This window comes from Schistocerca gregaria, chromosome 4 (assembly GCF_023897955.1).
Source record: "Schistocerca gregaria isolate iqSchGreg1 chromosome 4, iqSchGreg1.2, whole genome shotgun sequence".
Lineage (NCBI taxonomy): Eukaryota > Metazoa > Arthropoda > Insecta > Orthoptera > Acrididae > Schistocerca > Schistocerca gregaria.
In genome coordinates, this window is record NC_064923.1 from 327,504,018 (window position 1) to 327,523,466 (window position 19,449).

Sequence of the window (19,449 nt, forward strand, 5' to 3'; positions counted from 1 at the left end):
TGCACCTAACAGCTCCAGGTCTCCTCAATCAGTGCTGCCTGATGAAAAACCAATGTAGTGTATGAGTAATGGCAGCAACACTAATGAACCTGTCCTGCTGAATACACCGGTTCTCATCAGACAACTGTGTTTGAGCAACATTTGGTGTGGCCAGTACTTGCACAGGTACTTGCCTGGGTACACCACATGCTGTTGGCAGCTTTCCCTTTACCTTTACACCAAAGAGGAGGAGGGAGGATAGGGTAAAGTTTCACATCACCAGATGTTATGGTAAAGTCCTGGATTAAATTCCATACTCTCACTTCTTGAGTCACTGTGGAGAGGTAAGTGATACTGTTGATGGTGATCCACCCATCAGATGGGTACATTAAGCTCAGCAGCCCCCCTGTTGCAATTTGAGAGGAGTAGACTATGTGCCTTCGTCTCTAATCATCCAACACAAATACGACACCACACAACACAAACATATTACAGTTAAATACATTTAGACAAACAACTCTCACACTTTATGAAAGGAAAGTACCATTGTATGTGGAGGACACAAAAACCTTTCCAACTAGGCTGCTAAACCTGCCCTTTAGGATCTACTACCAGTTGTGCCATACAACTTTACTTTTAATGGTGACAACACAGCATTCCTTTCCTGTTGGTAGTGCTTTTACAGATAACCTGCCAAATAACACAATGGAAATGGCCCTTTTATCACATATGAATTTTTTGCCAACGACCTGGCTTGAACAAGATGTACTTGGAGAACTGAGGAAAGCTTGTGACGGCTGGAAAAGTATCATCAAAATTTCGTTACTCACATACTTAATAGTTCTCTTTCAAATGCAACGACAAATAACTTACTTTACAAAGATTCATATTTCTGCAGAAAAGTGCTAGTATTTAGAAAGATAATTCCAAAAGTAAGGTCTCCTATTTTTTTATTAAGTACAGAACTCTATTTGTGTGGCAGTTGGTCACACTGTTTTGAAGAGTGCTTCACGCGCTGTGTGTAAACATACGCACGCCACGTTGAGTTGCTCAATCTTGGCTTGGCAGCCATTGAGAATGGAGCTCCCGTTGGTTGTTACCAAGTGCGAACTGCGTGCAGTTATTCAGTTTTTTAACATCAAGGGCACTGCGCCTATTGAAATCCTTCACCAATTGAAGGAAGTGTATGACGAGTCATGCTTGGATATCAAAAATGTTTGTAAGTGGTGTAGAGAGTTTGCAGCTGGTAGGACCGAAATTCATGACGAACAAAGGAGCAGGAGAATATCAGTTTCTGAGCAGACAGTGTTGAAGGTTGAGCAAAGCATTTGTGAAGATCGGCGGATCACCCTGAAGGATCTCTGTATGTTGATTAATGAGGTTTCCCAAAGCACTGCTCACAGAATTTTAATGGAAACATTGAACTACCGGAAGGTGTGCGCAAGATGGGTGCCACGCATGCTGACTCAGGACCACATGTGGCAATGTGTTGATGCTTCCCGTGCATTTCTTCACCGCCTTGCAGCCGAACAGGACAAATTTCTAGACTCAATTGTTATGGGTGACGAAACCTGAGCATACCACTTTACACCTGAGACCAAGCAACAATCACACCAGTGGCAGCATCCTTCTTTGCCAAAGCCACGGAAATTGAAACAAACACAGTCTGCCGGTAAAGTCATGACAACCGTTTTTTTGGGATCAGAAAGGGGTATTGTTGGTGGACTTTATGCCCACTGGGACCACAATTAACGCTGACAGGTATTGTGAGATACTGAAACAATTCAAACGAGCAATTCAGAACTGGAGAAGAGGAATGTTGAGCAAGGGCGTGCACATTCTCCATGACAATGCTCACCCACACATCGCTCAGCAAACCGTTGCTCTCCTGCAACAGTTTCAGTGGAACATAATCACCCACCCACCCTATAGTCCTGACATGGTGCTCAGTGGCTAACACCTGTTCTCTAGGTTAAAAGAAAATTTGGCAGAAAGTGATTCAGCTCCAATGACAAGGTGAAAGAAGAGATTCATAACTTTCTGAACAGCACGGCTGCAAGTTGGTATGACGTGGACATACAAAAACTGTCACAGCGTCTACAAAAATACATCAGCAGAAATGTTGATTATGTCGAAAAATAGCTAAATGTTCAAGCAGTAAACTGATGTAAACCATTGTAGAAATAAACAGGTCTATGTACTTATATTTTTTAAAAAAAAAGACCTTACTTTTGGGATTACCCTCGTAGGATCCACAGACTCATGATTACACAGAATTAATTAAAAGATTTGCTCTTCAGGTGAATGAAAGAAGAAAATAGAAATTCGTTTAAAGACATCATATACTCACTCACTCTTGCTGCACTGACACTCGGAGACTTGAGCAAAAAAAAACCAGGGTTCAATATAGACTTAATTGTACAGGGTTAAGCAAAATTCGCACACTCAGGCTGCTCAGTACGATTCCTCACATGCCAGTGATAAAAAAAAATGTCTGTCCCAAAATTTTGTCTGGCGAGTATATCTGACAGGAAAAGGACATTAAAGAGTGGCGATCTGGCAACACTGTAACCACTTGTATAGTAACTAGCTCTGTCAACACATTATAGTTATGCTATACAGTTGGTGCTGAGGATAGAGTTTCGGGTTACCATACAGGAGGTCGAGGGTTCGATCCTGGGTTCAAGTGTATGTTTTTTATTCGGTAAATGTAGTCCAAGTGGTACAGTACCTGGCATCTTAATCATCAACAATGATTGTAGTGGGTCCTCTGGAAAATATTTACACTTACATACGACAATCGTAGAAATGGAACACTGGTTAGGTTTGAAAGACGTCCTTTCGACGTTGTGGGCTCAAATTAATTTGCACCACTTCATCTACTAGAAGCAAAACCGGTTTTCTTTGTACCCTCCACTAATGGTCACATAGATCAGTACCAACTTTTATTCTTGCCTCGTTCAGGTCCATTACATTTCGTTTGGGCCTTACATTACCAGTAGGACTAGCGAAGTGTTTTACAAATAATGTCCAAACTCGGTTAGTATTTGTATGTGTTATCACCATGGTCCCATTAATTGTTTCAACTGTATATTTCTTATTTGTCTAACAATGTATTTGTCGTGTTAAGCATTAAAAAATGTTGTAAATTTAGAGTACATGTGACATAAGAAACAGTGTATGAAATTAACAAATTAAAAAAATGCACCCCAACCAAGGTTGGAACCCTCTACCTCCTGCATGGTAACCCAAAACTATATCCAATGCGCCAACTGTGCAGCACGATTAAAATGTCCTGTCACAGGTACTTACCATATGTGTTGTTACAGTGTTGCCAGATTGCCACTCTTTAATGTCCTATATCTGCCGGATATACTCACCAGACGAAGTTTTGGAAAGACATTTTTTTCTCGCTGGCATGTGAGGAGTCGCACTGCAAAGCCTGAGTGCACGAATCTCGCTTCACCCTGTATATATATTGTCATGAGTGAGATTGCAAGTATCAAAATAAATGGACGTATCTTTTGACTGCATTGACTGAGACGCTTAAATTTTTTACACCACCATGGAACCGAAGACCTTAGAATTCAACATAAATTTCAGTTTGATACTTCTTACTTCTATTTGTACTTCAACACTACAAAGGAACATTTAATCAAACACACATTATTTTCTGCTCATACCAGCACAAAGCCCTTTAAGAACTTGGGTTAAGTCAACATCTACATCTGTACTCTGCTAACCACTGTGAAACACATGGCAGCTAGTACTTCCATACCAATTATTACATATTATTCCCATTCTATTCTCATATGGAGCATGGGAAGAATATTTTCTGGAAATTGTCTTAAACAATCACTTACGTCATTTTATGTTCCTAACACACTTTTTTTCCTCTTAAATTTTAGTATTCTTATATAAAAACAGAAATGAAGTTCAAATAATTTGAAAGTCCACTAAAATGCTCCATTTGAGTCATGTGATGCCCGAGACGTCACTGGCTAGCTCGCTGCTCCTACTGGCATAATACTAATTCACAGTGATGTCTTGTTTTGGAACGTATGTTTCAGAAAATGGGTACAAATGGCGTGTGGTGCTACATTGCACAAATACTCACTCCCGAAAAGTTGTTTTTGAGTGTTCCAGAGAACGAGAAGATGCATAAAATGTGGTTTCATTGTTCCAGAAAATTGCCACGACATTGACACTCAAGTTAACTAACTTAATTAAAAATGTGTTGCACTGTGAAGTTAACATTAACTTACCTCTGATCTATGCTCTTCCACTGTCACAAAGAAAAATAACATCATTCAACGAAATTAAATTCCTAGTGCAAATTGTCATTTTACCCAGCTACACGCCAGTTTTTCAAGTAGCTTTGCTGTTAGAGCAGTAGACCATCAAATTTTATGAATTTATGTCCGCAGATTGTTGGTTCAAATCAAACCCGAAAGAAGATTTTAACTTATTCGTAAAATACCTCAACAGTCCTCTTATATGATAACCAAATCACAATCACAAAACTTCAGCACACCAGTCAGAAAAGATTATTATTGTGTTTTCCTTGCTGTTTACATGTGCTTACATTCGCAATCACTGTTTGCACACTTCATGCTCAAAAAGATATTTTCTGGTAAATATCGCCATACACTTTTTACTTTATGAGAAAAACTGTTTTTATCATAGTAATATCCAGCTAGGATCCTTATTGTTTATACTTTTGCAGTTTCATCAGGAAGTGAGTCTGCTTCACATGCCAATGTTAGTTTACACTCACAAACATCACAGCACTTAAATACAACATGCAGGTGACATGAACATATTTTATATCTCTCCATTTAACCTCATTGTCCTATACCTCATTGTACTGTGGGCGTACGGATATCTTCACTACTAGTAATGCTTTGCAAAAAAAGTGAATTGTTTGTTCGCAAAGTAAATGTATGTCCATTTCTCAGACTAAGACTAATGTGAAGCTGCATATAACAAATCCCGGAATTGAAACAACTGCTACAATCAGTTCTTGCTAATGCTATTTTCGTATTTTGTGTAAAATCTTTAAAAATATGTGATCCTCCTGGGATTCAAACATGTGATCTCTTTCACTGCAATCGGATGCGTTACCCATTGCACCACCGAATGCCTGCTGAAAATAGATTTTCTGCTGAGTGTCTTCTAAAAAGGAAATCAGCACTAAGTTGTGCTTTGGGTCATAGCACATGACTGATAGTCAACAATCTAGTTATAATATACAGACTCATTTGCAAAAGTTCTATAGTTCCTTGGTTCCGAGCAAGTTTAATGATTTAGTAGAATGTCTGTCACTGTACATATTGCTGCTTCAATGGAATCAATTCTGGCAAGGCTTCTGCTATCAGTTTTCATAAATTTCCTTTCTATTGTTACTTAAAAGTTGTAATTGCATTTTCCATCACTAAATAGCTACTCTGTTTGCTGAGAAAGTACATAAAAACCTTGTAATTTTGACTAAAGCTCCTGTAACACACATATAGCTTATTCTTACTCCTAGCCTCTGACATCCACAGAGCATCATCCGATAATAAAGAATTTTTGATCAGCTAGCCAGATTTTAGATAAAAATAACAGATATTTTGTGATAACATCCACTATAAATGTCATTTAAATGTTACAGACAGTAAGAATAACAACCATCCAAACGACATTTCTAACATAGGAAAATAGACTATTAGTCTAATTTTGCTTTTGTGATCCCTATGGGAGTGATACATAGGTGGTTGTAGGATACTCAGATTCATCACATAAAGCTGTTTCTTGAATGTCTGTAAATAAGCTTTCATGGAATAGTTTGTGTTTATCTTCAAGTGTCCACCAATTCATTTTTTTCTGCATGTCTGTGATGCTCTCGCACTGGTCAAACAAACCTGCAACCATTCATGCTCCTCTTCTTTGTATATGTTCAACATCCTCTGTTAGTGCTATCTGATATGGGTGTCTCACAATTGGGCGATATTCTAAGATGGGTTGCATAAGTTTCTTGTAAGCAGTCTCCTTCGTGGATGCAGTGTATTTCCTATCAATGAACCAAGGTCTAGGAAAAAACAGGATGAGAAGCAATATTTATAAATTACTTCAGTTTTCTACATTAGTTCAGTTAGTCTGCTCATGAGGAATCACAGAAAGAATTCTTTTTTCTATTTATACCTCAAATGACTGCAAATAAAAATCACTTTTAATACAAAGAAAAATAATACTTCAGAATTAACTATTCACACACAGTTTCTATACCAATGCACACTTCACCTACTGTTGGTAGTCTTGCAACTTATTTTAGTATGGAGATGACTTGCTTTATAAGGAGATGACTCCCTTGATAAACAAATGTCCCAGAATTCAGGTAAGTTAGCTAAGTTAGGCTTGCAATTTAATTTTTTATTACAAGGACAACAAAATTTTTGTATATGGGGGTAACTTATTAAATCTTCCACATCAGAATACAGAAAGTCAGTCTCAATCATGGACAGGATAAAAATTACTTTTGTATATTGAGTTATGATTTTGTACAATGTGGTTCATCAGAAATCCACATTATTATTAATTGAAAATGCTGTGAAAGAGAAAATTTACTGTCACATGAGAGTAAAACCACTGAAATTCTTGACAGCCTGTGTGATGTCTTGTTACTGGTCCAATGTCATTTAGATCAATTTGTATTTGATTTACTGTATTTGTATGCTCTGTCATTTACCATATAAAAGAGACCGGGCTAAGAATATGGCTTTTGGGTATATTACTTGTCCTAGACTTTTTATCACAATTGCAACCAGATGGAGACTGTTTTCTCAGATGACTGCTGCTTCACACTCAGAGAAGAGGATGATAACAAGTTTTAGCAATGTAGCTAACAGTGCCACAAACCAACATCAGTTCATGGCTGACACAAATTCCATACACTACATGCTGTTTAAGCAAAAAGCACACATCATTCACAGCAAGGTGTTGTATCAACAGTAACTGGAGTCAGACATGACCAGAAGACACTGGCTGGCTGGCTGGCCGGTCAAGAGTGTCAATGGTGCACCGTCAAAAACCAAGTGCAGACAACAACAGTGATGGATGAACAACAGAGACAACACAACAGAATGACTAGTCCAGAGAGTGAACTGAATTGAGGGCCTAGACATAGCAAAATCAAGAATCAAGAATCAAGCAACCCTGAGTACAACGAACAGTACGATAGCACAGCTGGAACATGACTGAGGTCTGGACCCCTGCACTATTCGTTTTACAGGGTTGCAGTGAGTGCTGACAGGCTGGCACATGAAGCAAGGCACATGCCTAGTAACTGAGATGGTGATGGCAGTGCTCACAAATGTTAGGAGCACTGCCTAGTGGCTGACGTCTGGGTCCATGCGTTCTGGAGAGCTTTTGAACTATTGGGCAGGAGTACCCAATACCTCCTACCTGAAATGGACAGAAGCACTCTGGACGATGTTTTCAAAGATGAACTGGGGGCTCAGACTGTGTCCCAGCAGAGGAGCTTGCCATCTGGGAGAAGGAACATGGGATGTAAGGCAATGTGCTGGGAAAAGGTGATGTGGGAGGTGATTGTTGAGAGAATGGATGCACCCTAAATAGTAAAGAGGATGCACATGTTGTACTGGTCCTGGCGCATAGCACCCATAGCCATTATATCATCTAAGTAATTGGTACAAGTGGGAATGGATGTGGTTAACTGTTCTAGGTATCTCTGGAAGATTGCTGGAGCAGAAAAGATGCCAAAGGGCAAAAGTTTGTATTTACACAAACCAAAGGGTATATTGATAACCATATGTGTTTTGATTCATCATCCAGTGTTACCTGTAAATAAACATTGGCAAGGTCTATCATAGCAGAAAAAAATTACCATTTACAAGCTTTGTGAGGGGGTGCTCTGGATGGCATCGGGGAGGTTTCCATGTGTGTCTGGGCATTCATTGTTGATCCAAAATTTTCACAGTGTGATCTGGTCAGTCTGTACAGTGGTGCATTGTGGAGCAGTCAGGACAAGATGTGAGACCCCACTGCTTACTCAGTGTGACTGGCTGCTCAAAAGCCACTGGCATATCTGAAAGTGATGAATTCTTATACCAACAGGATAAACACTTATGAGAATTTTGACCCTCTGGTGGTGGGTGAACCGCAGCCACATGCATTTGTTGCCTGTGCGATGTCGACAGAGCGTGCGATTTTCAAAATATCGTCCAAGGAAGGATTGTCCAGCTCAAGGGCTGCAGTGAATACTTCCATATTGGGGGTCAGTTGGACTTCATTTCAAATCAAGGACTTTGAATATGAGTTTTTGCAAGACAGATTTGTGCAAGTGAAATCACAATGCCGACTTAGTCCCTGCAAATCCGTCACCCATGAGCTGTATGACTGATCCGGTTACTTGTGGTATTGATGGAACTTGAGGCATGACATAACCACATGGAAGTGTTGCAAATAATAGTTCAACAGCAATGAACACATTTTCTTTAATGTGAGTGCAACTCGATTTGAGAGGGGAGCCAGCTTCTTTAGTAAGAAAAATGTCTCCAGGGAAGCGCAAAAAAGGAAGCACAACTGTCTTAAGAGCATCACCAGAAACCAAAAGGTGGCAAAATGCTGTTCCAGCAGCTGCTACTGCTGCGGTTCCACAAGTTGCACGAGTTTCACATCCACAATTCACTGTAACCTTTTTCCTTGTCACCATTTATAGCTGCCAGAAATGAACACGACAAGAAGACATTGGCCAACAGGCCAAGGGCACCAATGGTGAGTGTCCAAAAACCACAGACAGACAACAGTGATGGTGTTAAATTTAAGAACGAGTTTCCTTTTCACAAAACTATGTCATCTGAAACAATTTTGGTCATGACTAGATAATCTTTTCAAAACAATATGAAATCAAGCAAATAAATGTGCCAGTTTAATTGTTTGGCCAAAAGGCCTTCTTCTGGATTAGAAAACATGCATACACATATTCACGTAAATGAAAGTGTTTGTGTCAACATACGTGTGTGTGTGTGTGTGTGTGTGTGTGTGTGTGTGTGTGTGTGTGTGTGTGCGCGCGCGCGCGCGCGTTTTTGTCTTATCCAGAAGAAGGCTTTCTAGCTCAAAGATTACTTATTTAGCAGTCTTTTTGTTGAGCCTGTCTGCAACTCAGAATATCCACTGTATACTGAGTAGCAATCTATCCTTTTCATAATATTGTCATCATTTATCATGGATTTCCACAGTTTGATTCAGATTATTTGTTATCAGACTCCACCTTAGATAGATTTCATTCACTTCTGAAACTTAATTTTCTTATGAAAATGCTTAATATTTCACAATATTCCAAGAATTATTACACACTGTGCTTTATAACCATATGAATTATATGCTTACTAGCTGCTACCCACTGCTTTGCTCACATACGAGTAGTTTTGTTATGATGAGTGATGAGTAAGCTAGTAATTTTAATAGGTGTGTGTGTGTGTGTGTGTGTGTGTGTGTGTGTGTGTGTGTGTGTGTGTGTGTGTGTATGTGTGTGTGTGTGTGTGTGTATGTGTACAGTGCTGTAAGGACATATTTATAAGCTGTATGCAGGTACATAATGAATAATCTTAAATCATGCATTACATTTTTAAAATTATATTTAAAAAATGCCTCGATTCATCACATTCATGCATAAGTAGAGTTTTTAGGTTTTTTTTTTCTGGCTCACCTAGTTCTGTATGTGAGATTTTGCCACCAGAGCAACACATACAAAATGTTTCTCTCTTCCGTTGTAATGCACTATGGTGCCTACACTTTTGATCCATCCCAAACGATTACTAACTTATGATTAACACAGTCAGTTAATAGATCATATTCAAATGCAGCCTCACCAGCAGCCAGTCACATTGCACATGAAAGGGTATGACTCTCAGTTTGTTGTACAACCTCAAAAAAAGCCTTCAAGTGTTTTGAAACCTGTAAGAGACACATGATTCTCAATATTTAAAATGCAACTGGCTCATGACTGAGTAATGTCTCTGTAGCCCTTAAGACCACCTGACTTTCTGCATCCAAGTTCTGGCAGACATGAGATTGCTCTGACATCTGCTGGATTTGAGTAACTTTAGCAGCTTGAGCTCTTTTGGAACTGTGTGCTAAATCAGACTTATGTTTGCGAGCCTGAGGGCAACTGTTGTAAATATGGTTCTCTGGCCTACTGGCTGATTTCATTGTTGTATTTCCACCAAAACTCTCCAGCAATCCTGCATGGCATAGCAACTCAATGTCATAAACCACGCACACAACAACTTCAGATTTGCACTGTCACGGTATAACCTATAGACACTAAGAGTCGCCAACCATCACACCAGCATTGTCTGACTGCCACTAGTGTATACCATATTCAAAAATATTAATAATACTGAAAAATATGCATCTCTCTAAAGTATCCTGTGGTCTTCCTCACGGTTCAAGCTATCTCCCAACCAAATAACATTGGAATCAGTTTAGCAGTAGAGTCATGAAAACAGAAAGTATGGATTGGCATGGACTGAACACATTGGGGATTGTATAAGCACTGTATTCTAGCAGTTAGCCATGGCTGCGCTTGCATACCAATAAAATGAAATGCACATACGGTTTTATGGGCCAGGAGACCCCAACTGGGATGTTCAGCAGTTTGGTGCAAGTTTTTTTATTTGATGCCACTTCAGTGGTGATGATGATAAAATGATAAGAACACACACACATCCAGACTTGACCAGGAACCCACTATTGTGAAAAAGCAACTCTAACCATATGACCAAGACCAATTCATGATAATTTCAATGAACCAAACAAGTTAAAGGGACATATGACACTCAGCAGCAAAAATGAGATGAGTTTGTGACTGATATTAGTATGGAAGTATTGATTTAATGTCTAGATGACTGCTCCATAAGCATTGTATTCATTATGTTGAACTGTGTTATGTAGAACATATCAAACAATAAAAGCACTATCCATTATTACAAATATGATAAAGCTCAAAAGTAATTATTGTTCCCTATTTCATGTTATATTTTTTCCAATCAGTATGTATTCTGTACTACACACTTTCTATAGTATCTTATGTTCTTCCCAAACATTCTAGCTATCTTCATACCAAATTTTATGAAACTCAATTCAGTGGTTTAGTCATGAAAACTAAACACATAAAGTTACTTTTGCATTTGTAATATTAATGTGGGTTACATTAAGAATGTAAAATTAGAGAGATTAGAGCGCGCACGGAGGCTTTCAGACAGTCGGTCTTATGAGGACTGCACACTTCAAATCCTAAGGACACCACTCAGAAAACAAAATTTAATATGCTGGGGACAGTAAAGCAACCCTGAGCTTTTACACCTACTCGTTTTTTCCTAGGGCGTCAGTCACAAGAATCTGAAAGTAGAGATAGCAGTTATCACTAAAGTAATCTGTATCTGGTCACATAATTTTTTGTCAGTGCCAGCTTAACCTTAGAGTTAAGACTGCTTAGAGTAACCAGTTTCTGAAATAACCAATTTTTGGTTTTTATCCCTATCATTTCCTGTAATACATGTAGAAATTGATAAATATCAAAGAATTTTGACTCCATCAGTTTAAAGACTCACAGAATGAAAATATTAAATTAAATAGGCAAATAAAAGAAAACTTAGTTCGTCAACCATTCGCTGCTTTCCCTGGAAAGTGATAAATGGTTGAATACTACAAAAAAATAAAAAAAATAAAAATAAAAAAATCACCTTTATTCTCCTACTGATTCTAATTTTTTGAAATGCTGCTCAAAAATCATGTTGTAATCAAGGATTATTTCGATATTATGAATAGTCAGTCAGTGCTAGAGTGTGAAAACTGAGGTTGAAGAACTGTATTTTTCATGCCAGTCTGCCCATTTTCAAAATCTATACAAAAATAAAGGCATATTATGAAGACATGAGCTATTTTCTATTTTTATTGTTAACTATGAATGAATTGCTAAGTTTTAAACTTTCTCCTTACATGATGTTACAAGTTTATTGTGGCCCTTTTCATTTTACTCTCATAAAATAAATGAGGTATTGTACTTCACTGACACCACACTTCGCAAAAGATAAATACTTTCAGACTATAGATGGTGCCATGTAATACAAAAAATATTCAATGACAACAGTGAGAAACTACCTTGTAGACCAGATGGGTAAACACATGGTAACAAGGTACATTACTATCTAAGCAATATAAAACCAATTCTTATGCCATGTATTTGCTGCTCATTTCTGGCATCATTATTATTAAAATAGCACTGACTGTTTTTCCCATTTAGAAAGACAATATTTCAAAGCAATGGAAATTTTATGAATAAAAATTACTGATTAAAAAAATTATTTAAAAGCCAAACATTTTAGCATTGCTGCTATGACTAGTTGGTATTTCAGTTTTTCCATTACTGGTAAAAAATAGAAAACACCTGTTGTAACCAGAACTAAAGTGCTGGTTTCGATTTTAACCAGTCCATTTTTCTCATGCTTATCAGAAATAATGGTAGATTTTACTGTCATTAAATGGTTGTGAGATATTTGGCACCCATTTTACTGTACACATATGTACATAACTAGCAAGTACTTCTGACACAAGACACACATTTCCGAAAATGCAAGCCAATCTTAGCCAATTGTTCTCTTCAGTCCTTCCCACTGAATTAAAAATAAATACTTTTAGTGGCATTAATAACCATACCTGTCCAGGTATAAGTGTGCTAACAAACATGGCCAAGTTATCAGGCCATGGCATGCACATATACTGGTCCCACCATCGTTTGATGACTATTGAAACATAGAAACCAAGTATAAAAGCAATTGGTATCAAGTCTGCGTATGTCTGACAGTGAAGAGAAATTTTTTCAAACAACCTGAAAATAAACAAAAGTCAGCACATTAATTGACTGTGAAAGGAAGTGTAGTTGCCATTAGTCTAATAATCATATCAATAATTGTGTTTCTTTAGACACATTAATCCTTCAAAGGGCAATATAATATGAAAAACTAGTGTCATATGTAACTATACTACTAATAATTAAATGAGTAACAATAACACACTGGACAACATCATTATCATTACACGTTTACCGATATGCTGTCCAAGTAAGAAGACAACAGACATTGGTTGGTGCATATGTTCATAGTGTTTTTCCGTAATTTTAATAACCACAACAGATACACATAACAGAGACTTTTGACATAAATAATATATTCCCTTCACTATTCACAACAGTCTGCCAATGCTGGGGTAACTTCCTGATTCCACAACTGTTCAAATCACGTGGTTTTGAGGCAAAGAACTCATTGAGCCATGTTTGGAGAGCATTTCCATTCAGGAAGGAAGTTCCTTGAAGTTGTTCAACAGAGAGCTGGAAAGCTGAAAATATGAGGGTGCAAGATCAAGTAAATAAGGAGAGTGTGGAATGACTTTGAAACCAAACTTTTGTATAGTGTTTTTTGTCAGTCTATAATAATGCAGGCAGGCATTATCATGCAGCAGCATCACTTTAAGTAGTCTTCCTGGACATTGTTCTTGGACTGCATCTGCAAGATAACTCAGTTGTTGACAATAAATGTCAGCAATGACGGTTACACCACAGGGAAGTAATTCATAGTAAACCACGCTATCATTACTCCACCAGATGCTTCACATTATCTTTTGTGGATGCGCTTGGGTCTTTGTATGGGGAGCTGCTGCGTTGTTTGCATTCAACCATTCCTTTCTTTTCCCTGTGTTTGCATAAAGAACCATTTCTCATCACCATTAACAATACTGAAGGGGAATGGTCAGTGCTGCTTCACGAGCCAATTGACAACAGGCAAGCAGAGATGCACACATAGCCACTCACTGATTTTTGTGATTTTGGCCTACAAGGGAATGGTCCAATAAGACATGTCGAAACCTACCCTCAAATGTTTTACTTAGGAAGAAGACAACAAAAAGAAATGCTCTGTCAAAATTTTAGCTGCTAAGAGGTGCTGCATGTATTAAAAAGTATAGCTGAAAATTGCCAAATTTGTAGTGCGCCACATCTTCAAGTGGATTAAGTTCAAATACTGGAGAAACATAGGTAGTGTCTTAATTCCATGGGACCACACCTCAAATACACTGTCGAAATACCTAACAAATGGCACAGCACAGCTACCACTACTAACTCCATTATCAATCAATGCTGCATCTACAAATGATAATACAGTATGACTTAATGATAAAAAAAAGAGATACCCTCCCATGGCCAGAAATTGACAGTTTCCTTCTGAACACAAGTACTGCACTGCAAGGAGAAATATTCCAATTGCTTCATCAGAGACTGAGGTGTTACCCAAACAAAGTACCTTTACTGTTGCTACTTTAACTGGACAACTTGCTAGTGTCAAGCATGTTCATTCATTGGCCTATGCCTTTCACCCGCTAAGAATGAATGCACACCACTTACGTGCGACAATTCAGTATGGCTGGTCATACTGGGTGCCCAGCTCTCAAAAATAGCCCTTTGCTCCAGGACACACAGATATTAGACTATTTAGTAGCTGTAAGTTAAACTGGACAAAGATTAAATTTGTATCCCACTTGAATAGCAATGAGCCACACTTATCACAACTATGAGTAAAGGTAGTCTGAATGTCTGCATCTACATACATGATCGTAAGAGAATCTTAAGTTTTATGATCACCTGTGGTGGTACCAGCATTCCTATCCAATGTGGAGTCACATGGTGTTGACATGCCTCAGCCACTTTGTACTGAAACACTCCATCAGCACAACTTTTCTGTTGACTTTGATTGATACATTCTCAACAGTTTCTCATGGTAGACAGTCCGAGCTTTACTCATTGTCTAGGCCAGCTTATACCACACACTTGCTTCATGAGCCAATTACTTTACAGATAAGTGAATTTTCTGAGCTGCACTGTTCTCGGGTGTTTTAGTATCACAGTGCCACCACTTATAGATGATCTACTGTATGATCCAAGACAATGTCATCATTTTCCACATGGACTACATAACCAACAGAATTTGCTTTCTCACTACTGCTGCTCCTTTCCTGGTACAAAATGTAACAACACATACTCCTATTCCACAGCCTATGAACTCACAATTCCCTTGAGGGAGTTAAACTGTTTACTTGTGTTTCAGATAGTTACACTGAGACCAGAGAAGTGTTTTGTTTCTTTTGTAGTTTTAACTGTTTGGACAGTGTTAATTAACTTATGATGGAACAAAGGCTTCGAACACCATCACAACAGTTAATATTTATGTTAAGTGTCACTAAAAAAAAAAAAGGGGGGGGGGGCAATGGTTTCTGTACTAAATAGTGAAGTGATGGTTCTGATTGGCAAGGCTGTTCACTGTTTGCTATTGTTTAGCACTAGATTGATGATTGATTTTCTGCAATGTGGTGTGTCATTGCACAGTTAAACTACGTGACTGTCAACAGTTGGTCCCTTTCATCAGCACAGTTGTCCATGACAGACAACATTGGCAAAGGTTTACCTGAAACTGAGCTACTCACAGTACTCTCAATATAGAGGGGCCTGAAAAGCTCAATGGTAGCACTACTATGCAGTAATGTTGTCCTAAACATCAACACCCACAAAATGACTGCCATCAAATACACTGGTATAATGTGTGTTGCACATCTTGTACTAGACTGTCAGACCAACTACCAGTAATAGGTCAAACAATGCCACAGTCAAGTTACATGCCAAATGACAAAAAGAGTGCTCTCTCTCTTCAACGAAGTATACATCTTTAGTTCAATTTCTCATGAGTGCACTCACAGTTCAAAAAATTGTAAGGCAAGAAGTGTCTGGAGAAAAGAATGGCGCCACAACAAAATATACTGTAAGGGGATCTGAACTGGATGTGAAATGGAAGGGAAATTATGAGACTGGAATGAGGAGAATTTCAGTTGAGCATTTCTATTGCGTAATTTACTGCCAGACACCTATTTGAAATTGAAAGCTTGTGGACAAAACTTTGCCTTCAAAATTACTGGCCTTCACTAACAACCCCGGTGAAATTGCCATCTAACATTTCACAGTGATGTAATTCCATATGGCCCAAAGTTTCAGGACACTCATTACTCATTGTTCCAAAGATGCCAGACACACAACTAATAGCATGTAGGGCCACCTTCTGCAATTGTTATAAAAGGTAATCTTCAAGAAAGGCAGTTTGTGTTTTTGAGCAACTGATCTGGTACACGCACAACACTTTAGTTTATCCCGAATTTGTTCAACCAGGTTCAGCTTGGGTTTTTAAGCAGTCCAGCCCAACTAACATAGGCTATTTTCTTCAAGTCACAATGTGACAGTTTGAGCTTTGTGGACAAGAGCATCGTCACTCACCTACAGAACAGGTCTGGCTCCTAACAACTGTGTCAGTGTGTGAAGCATACTATTGCTGAAAAAGTTTTCATAAACATTCACATTCATTTTGCCACTGAGCAAAAATAAGACAGATCCAAATCCAGGAAAAGTAACTCTGGTTCATCACATTAAATGCACTATACTTCGTATTCCAAAAAATCTAATAAAACTGTTCCACTGACCAATGATAGTGTTGTTTCCACTACTCAGCAACGACACACATCGTTCATGTAAGAATTAGTGACTGGGCAGCGTCACATCCATACTAACTATGTTATCACCCCTCAATGTCCTACTTTGTCACTGATTTACATACATTAACTGTATCTGAGGAACTCTGTAGTACTGAGAAGAATATCCAACAGACTGCCCAATATAATGGGCTCTCACAATCACACTCCATTTAAACTCATTCTTTTCCACTCATGAGTGATTCTAGAATTAAAAATGTTTGTGCTGTTTCAGCATTGTTGCTGCATATATACACCATCTACATGTTCAGTGGGATAGTGATTCTAAAATTAAACATGTCTATCATGTTCCTGTGTTGTGACTGCTCATATATGAGGTGTGACAATACAGTAATGAGACTTATTTTCTTTGCAAGATGTGGCAACTCTGCAGGCTTGCATAGGCACAATATCTTTGATCTTGGTCTATAAGCTGCTTTTAGTCCAAGTGGCACATCGATGAAGCTGCTCAGTCATGAGTTGTGCTGTAATAAGTTAACACGTGTTTGTGTCTCTCGTCACAGAAATGGAACCACCTAATATTGTGCAATGGTATGCCATTGCTTTTTGTGTTAAACTGGTTGAAATGTGACAACAACTTACGGTAAGCTTCAGAAGGGTATTGGAGAGGAGGTTATGTCAAGAGCTCAAGTTTTTAGTTGGCATAAAGTGTTTATTGAAGGCAGAATGATGTTGAAGATGAACACCGCAGTGGACGACCATCAACCTCACGGGCGGATGTCAACTTGGCCAGGGTACATGAACTCGTACAATCTGATCGAAGATTATCTGTGGAAATGATTGCAGAAGAACTGAACATCAATCAAGAAATGGTTCGTCTAGTAAAAATTGAAGATCTGCATCATCATAACGCGCCATACCATTCTGCTCTGTCAATACAGCAATTTTAAACCTCAAAACAAATTTCAGTACTACCACAGCCACCCTATTCACTGGTTATCACTCCATGTGACTTTTTTTCTATTTACAAGAGTCAAAACGGCAGTCAAGCGACACCATTTTCAAACAACACAAGATGTCCAAAAATCTTGTGACGAGTGTCTTTGAGGATATTACAGAAATGTTACCATCAGTGGCAGAAGTGCTGGAAAAATTGTGTGCAATCAGAAGGGAACTACTTTGAAAGAGACAACACTAAACTTGACTAAAACGGTACGCAACATTTTTTTTTCACATCAGTCTCATTATTTTATTGTCGTACCTCATACACCACTAGATGCATCACCTGTTTAGTGGAATACAGTATCTCATAAGTCTGGCCACCAACGGTACGTTCAACCTGGATTTCTTTAAATTTTACTTAGTACAGTTCTAGGATAGATGCAAACCTACACTCTGAAAGTAAAATCTGTATTTATAACACAGTATGACCAGGAACATTCACTCATGTCCAAATTTTAAGCAGTTTTGCCTGTAAATCACTAAATTTCATAAAAAGAGTCTTAAAAGGAAGTCAAACTAAGAAATTGTTGTCCACAGTGCTCGAATACACCCAAGACAGGTTGGGAAACAATGAAAACAAATCTAAAGTTCAAATAAATATGCACTTTTAATATCAGTATAATCAGAGAATATTTGACCACTTACCGCCTGTTTTCTTCACTCAGTACAAACCTATACACACAACTGAGTGCGAAATAAACAGCACCATAAAGAAAAAAATTTGGCCAAAGGAGCTTGTAGATGCTTCCTTTCCATCTGAAATGTGAGTAAACACACAAAATGTTAGACAATTAATATATAACTAAGACATATAAAATATAGCTGAGATGTTGAGAGTCGCAGACTGACAGAACAAAAAGACTACTAAACACTTAAGCTTTTGGCCAGAAGCCTTTCTTCTGAAATAGACAACCTACACACACACACACACACACACACACACACACACACACACACACACACACACACACACACACACACACACACACACACACACACTGGCTCTGGCTGCCACGACCTGACCCAGAGACAATGGTTGTGTGTGTGTGTGTGTGTGTGTGTGTGTGTGTGTGTGTGTGTGTGTGTGTGTGTGTGTGTGTTTGTTGAAGAAAGTCATGAATGAGATGTTCTTGTGCATTTATGTACATTTCAGGCAGCATGCAAGTGTCTCACTTGAAAATATATTAGTACTTTTTTCCATATTAATTGCTCTCATTTTTTGATAATGAAACTACATCACTCTTCTTAAGGTAAAAAATGCAGTGAGTCTCATCAGTCTTCATGATCGGTACAACTGTTTTACCTTTGATTGAGCTACATCTACCTACACACAGATACTCCACAAGCCGCCATCAGGTGTGTGACAGCGGGTACCTTGGACCACTGCTTCTAATTTGCCCTCCTGCTCCATTTGCAAATAGATCGAGGGAAAAATGATGGTGGCAGCAGAACTGTTCAGCAGTCAGCTTCAAATGCCAGTTCTCTAAATGTTCTCAATAGTGTTTTGCAAGAAGAATGCCACCTTCCTTCCAGCGATTCCCAACTCTGTAACACTTATGTTTTGTTCGAAGCTACCGGTAGCAAATCTGGCAGCCCTCCTCTGAATTGCTTTAATGTCTTCCTTCAATTTTCCCCTGGTACAGATCCCAAACACTCAAGCAGTGCTCAAGAATAGGTCGCACAAGTGCCCTATATGTGGTCTCTTTTACAGGTGGACCACTCTTTCCTGAAATTCTCACAATAAACCTAAGTCTACCATTTCCCTTCCCCACCACAGTTGTCACATTCTCATTCCACCACATATTGCTTTGCAACTTTACACCCAGATATTTAAATGACTTGACTATGTCAAGCTGGACACTAGCAATACTGTATCCGAACATT

At 38.5% G+C, this 19,449-nt stretch overlaps 1 protein-coding gene across 9 annotated transcripts in view; it reads right to left on the minus strand.

Moving 5' to 3' along the window:
• The window catches only part of LOC126365743 (uncharacterized), a 507,155-nt gene that overhangs the window by 61,678 nt on the left and 426,028 nt on the right, over positions 1 to 19,449 (minus strand). For all 9 annotated transcript variants that reach the window (XM_050008196.1, XM_050008200.1, XM_050008203.1 and 6 more), the window contains 2 exons: positions 18,211 to 18,321; positions 12,700 to 12,871 (listed from right to left, as the gene is read on the minus strand). In XM_050008196.1, the coding sequence (XP_049864153.1) occupies positions 12,700 to 12,871; positions 18,211 to 18,321 (283 nt within the window). The remainder of the gene's footprint in view (positions 1 to 12,699; positions 12,872 to 18,210; positions 18,322 to 19,449) is intronic.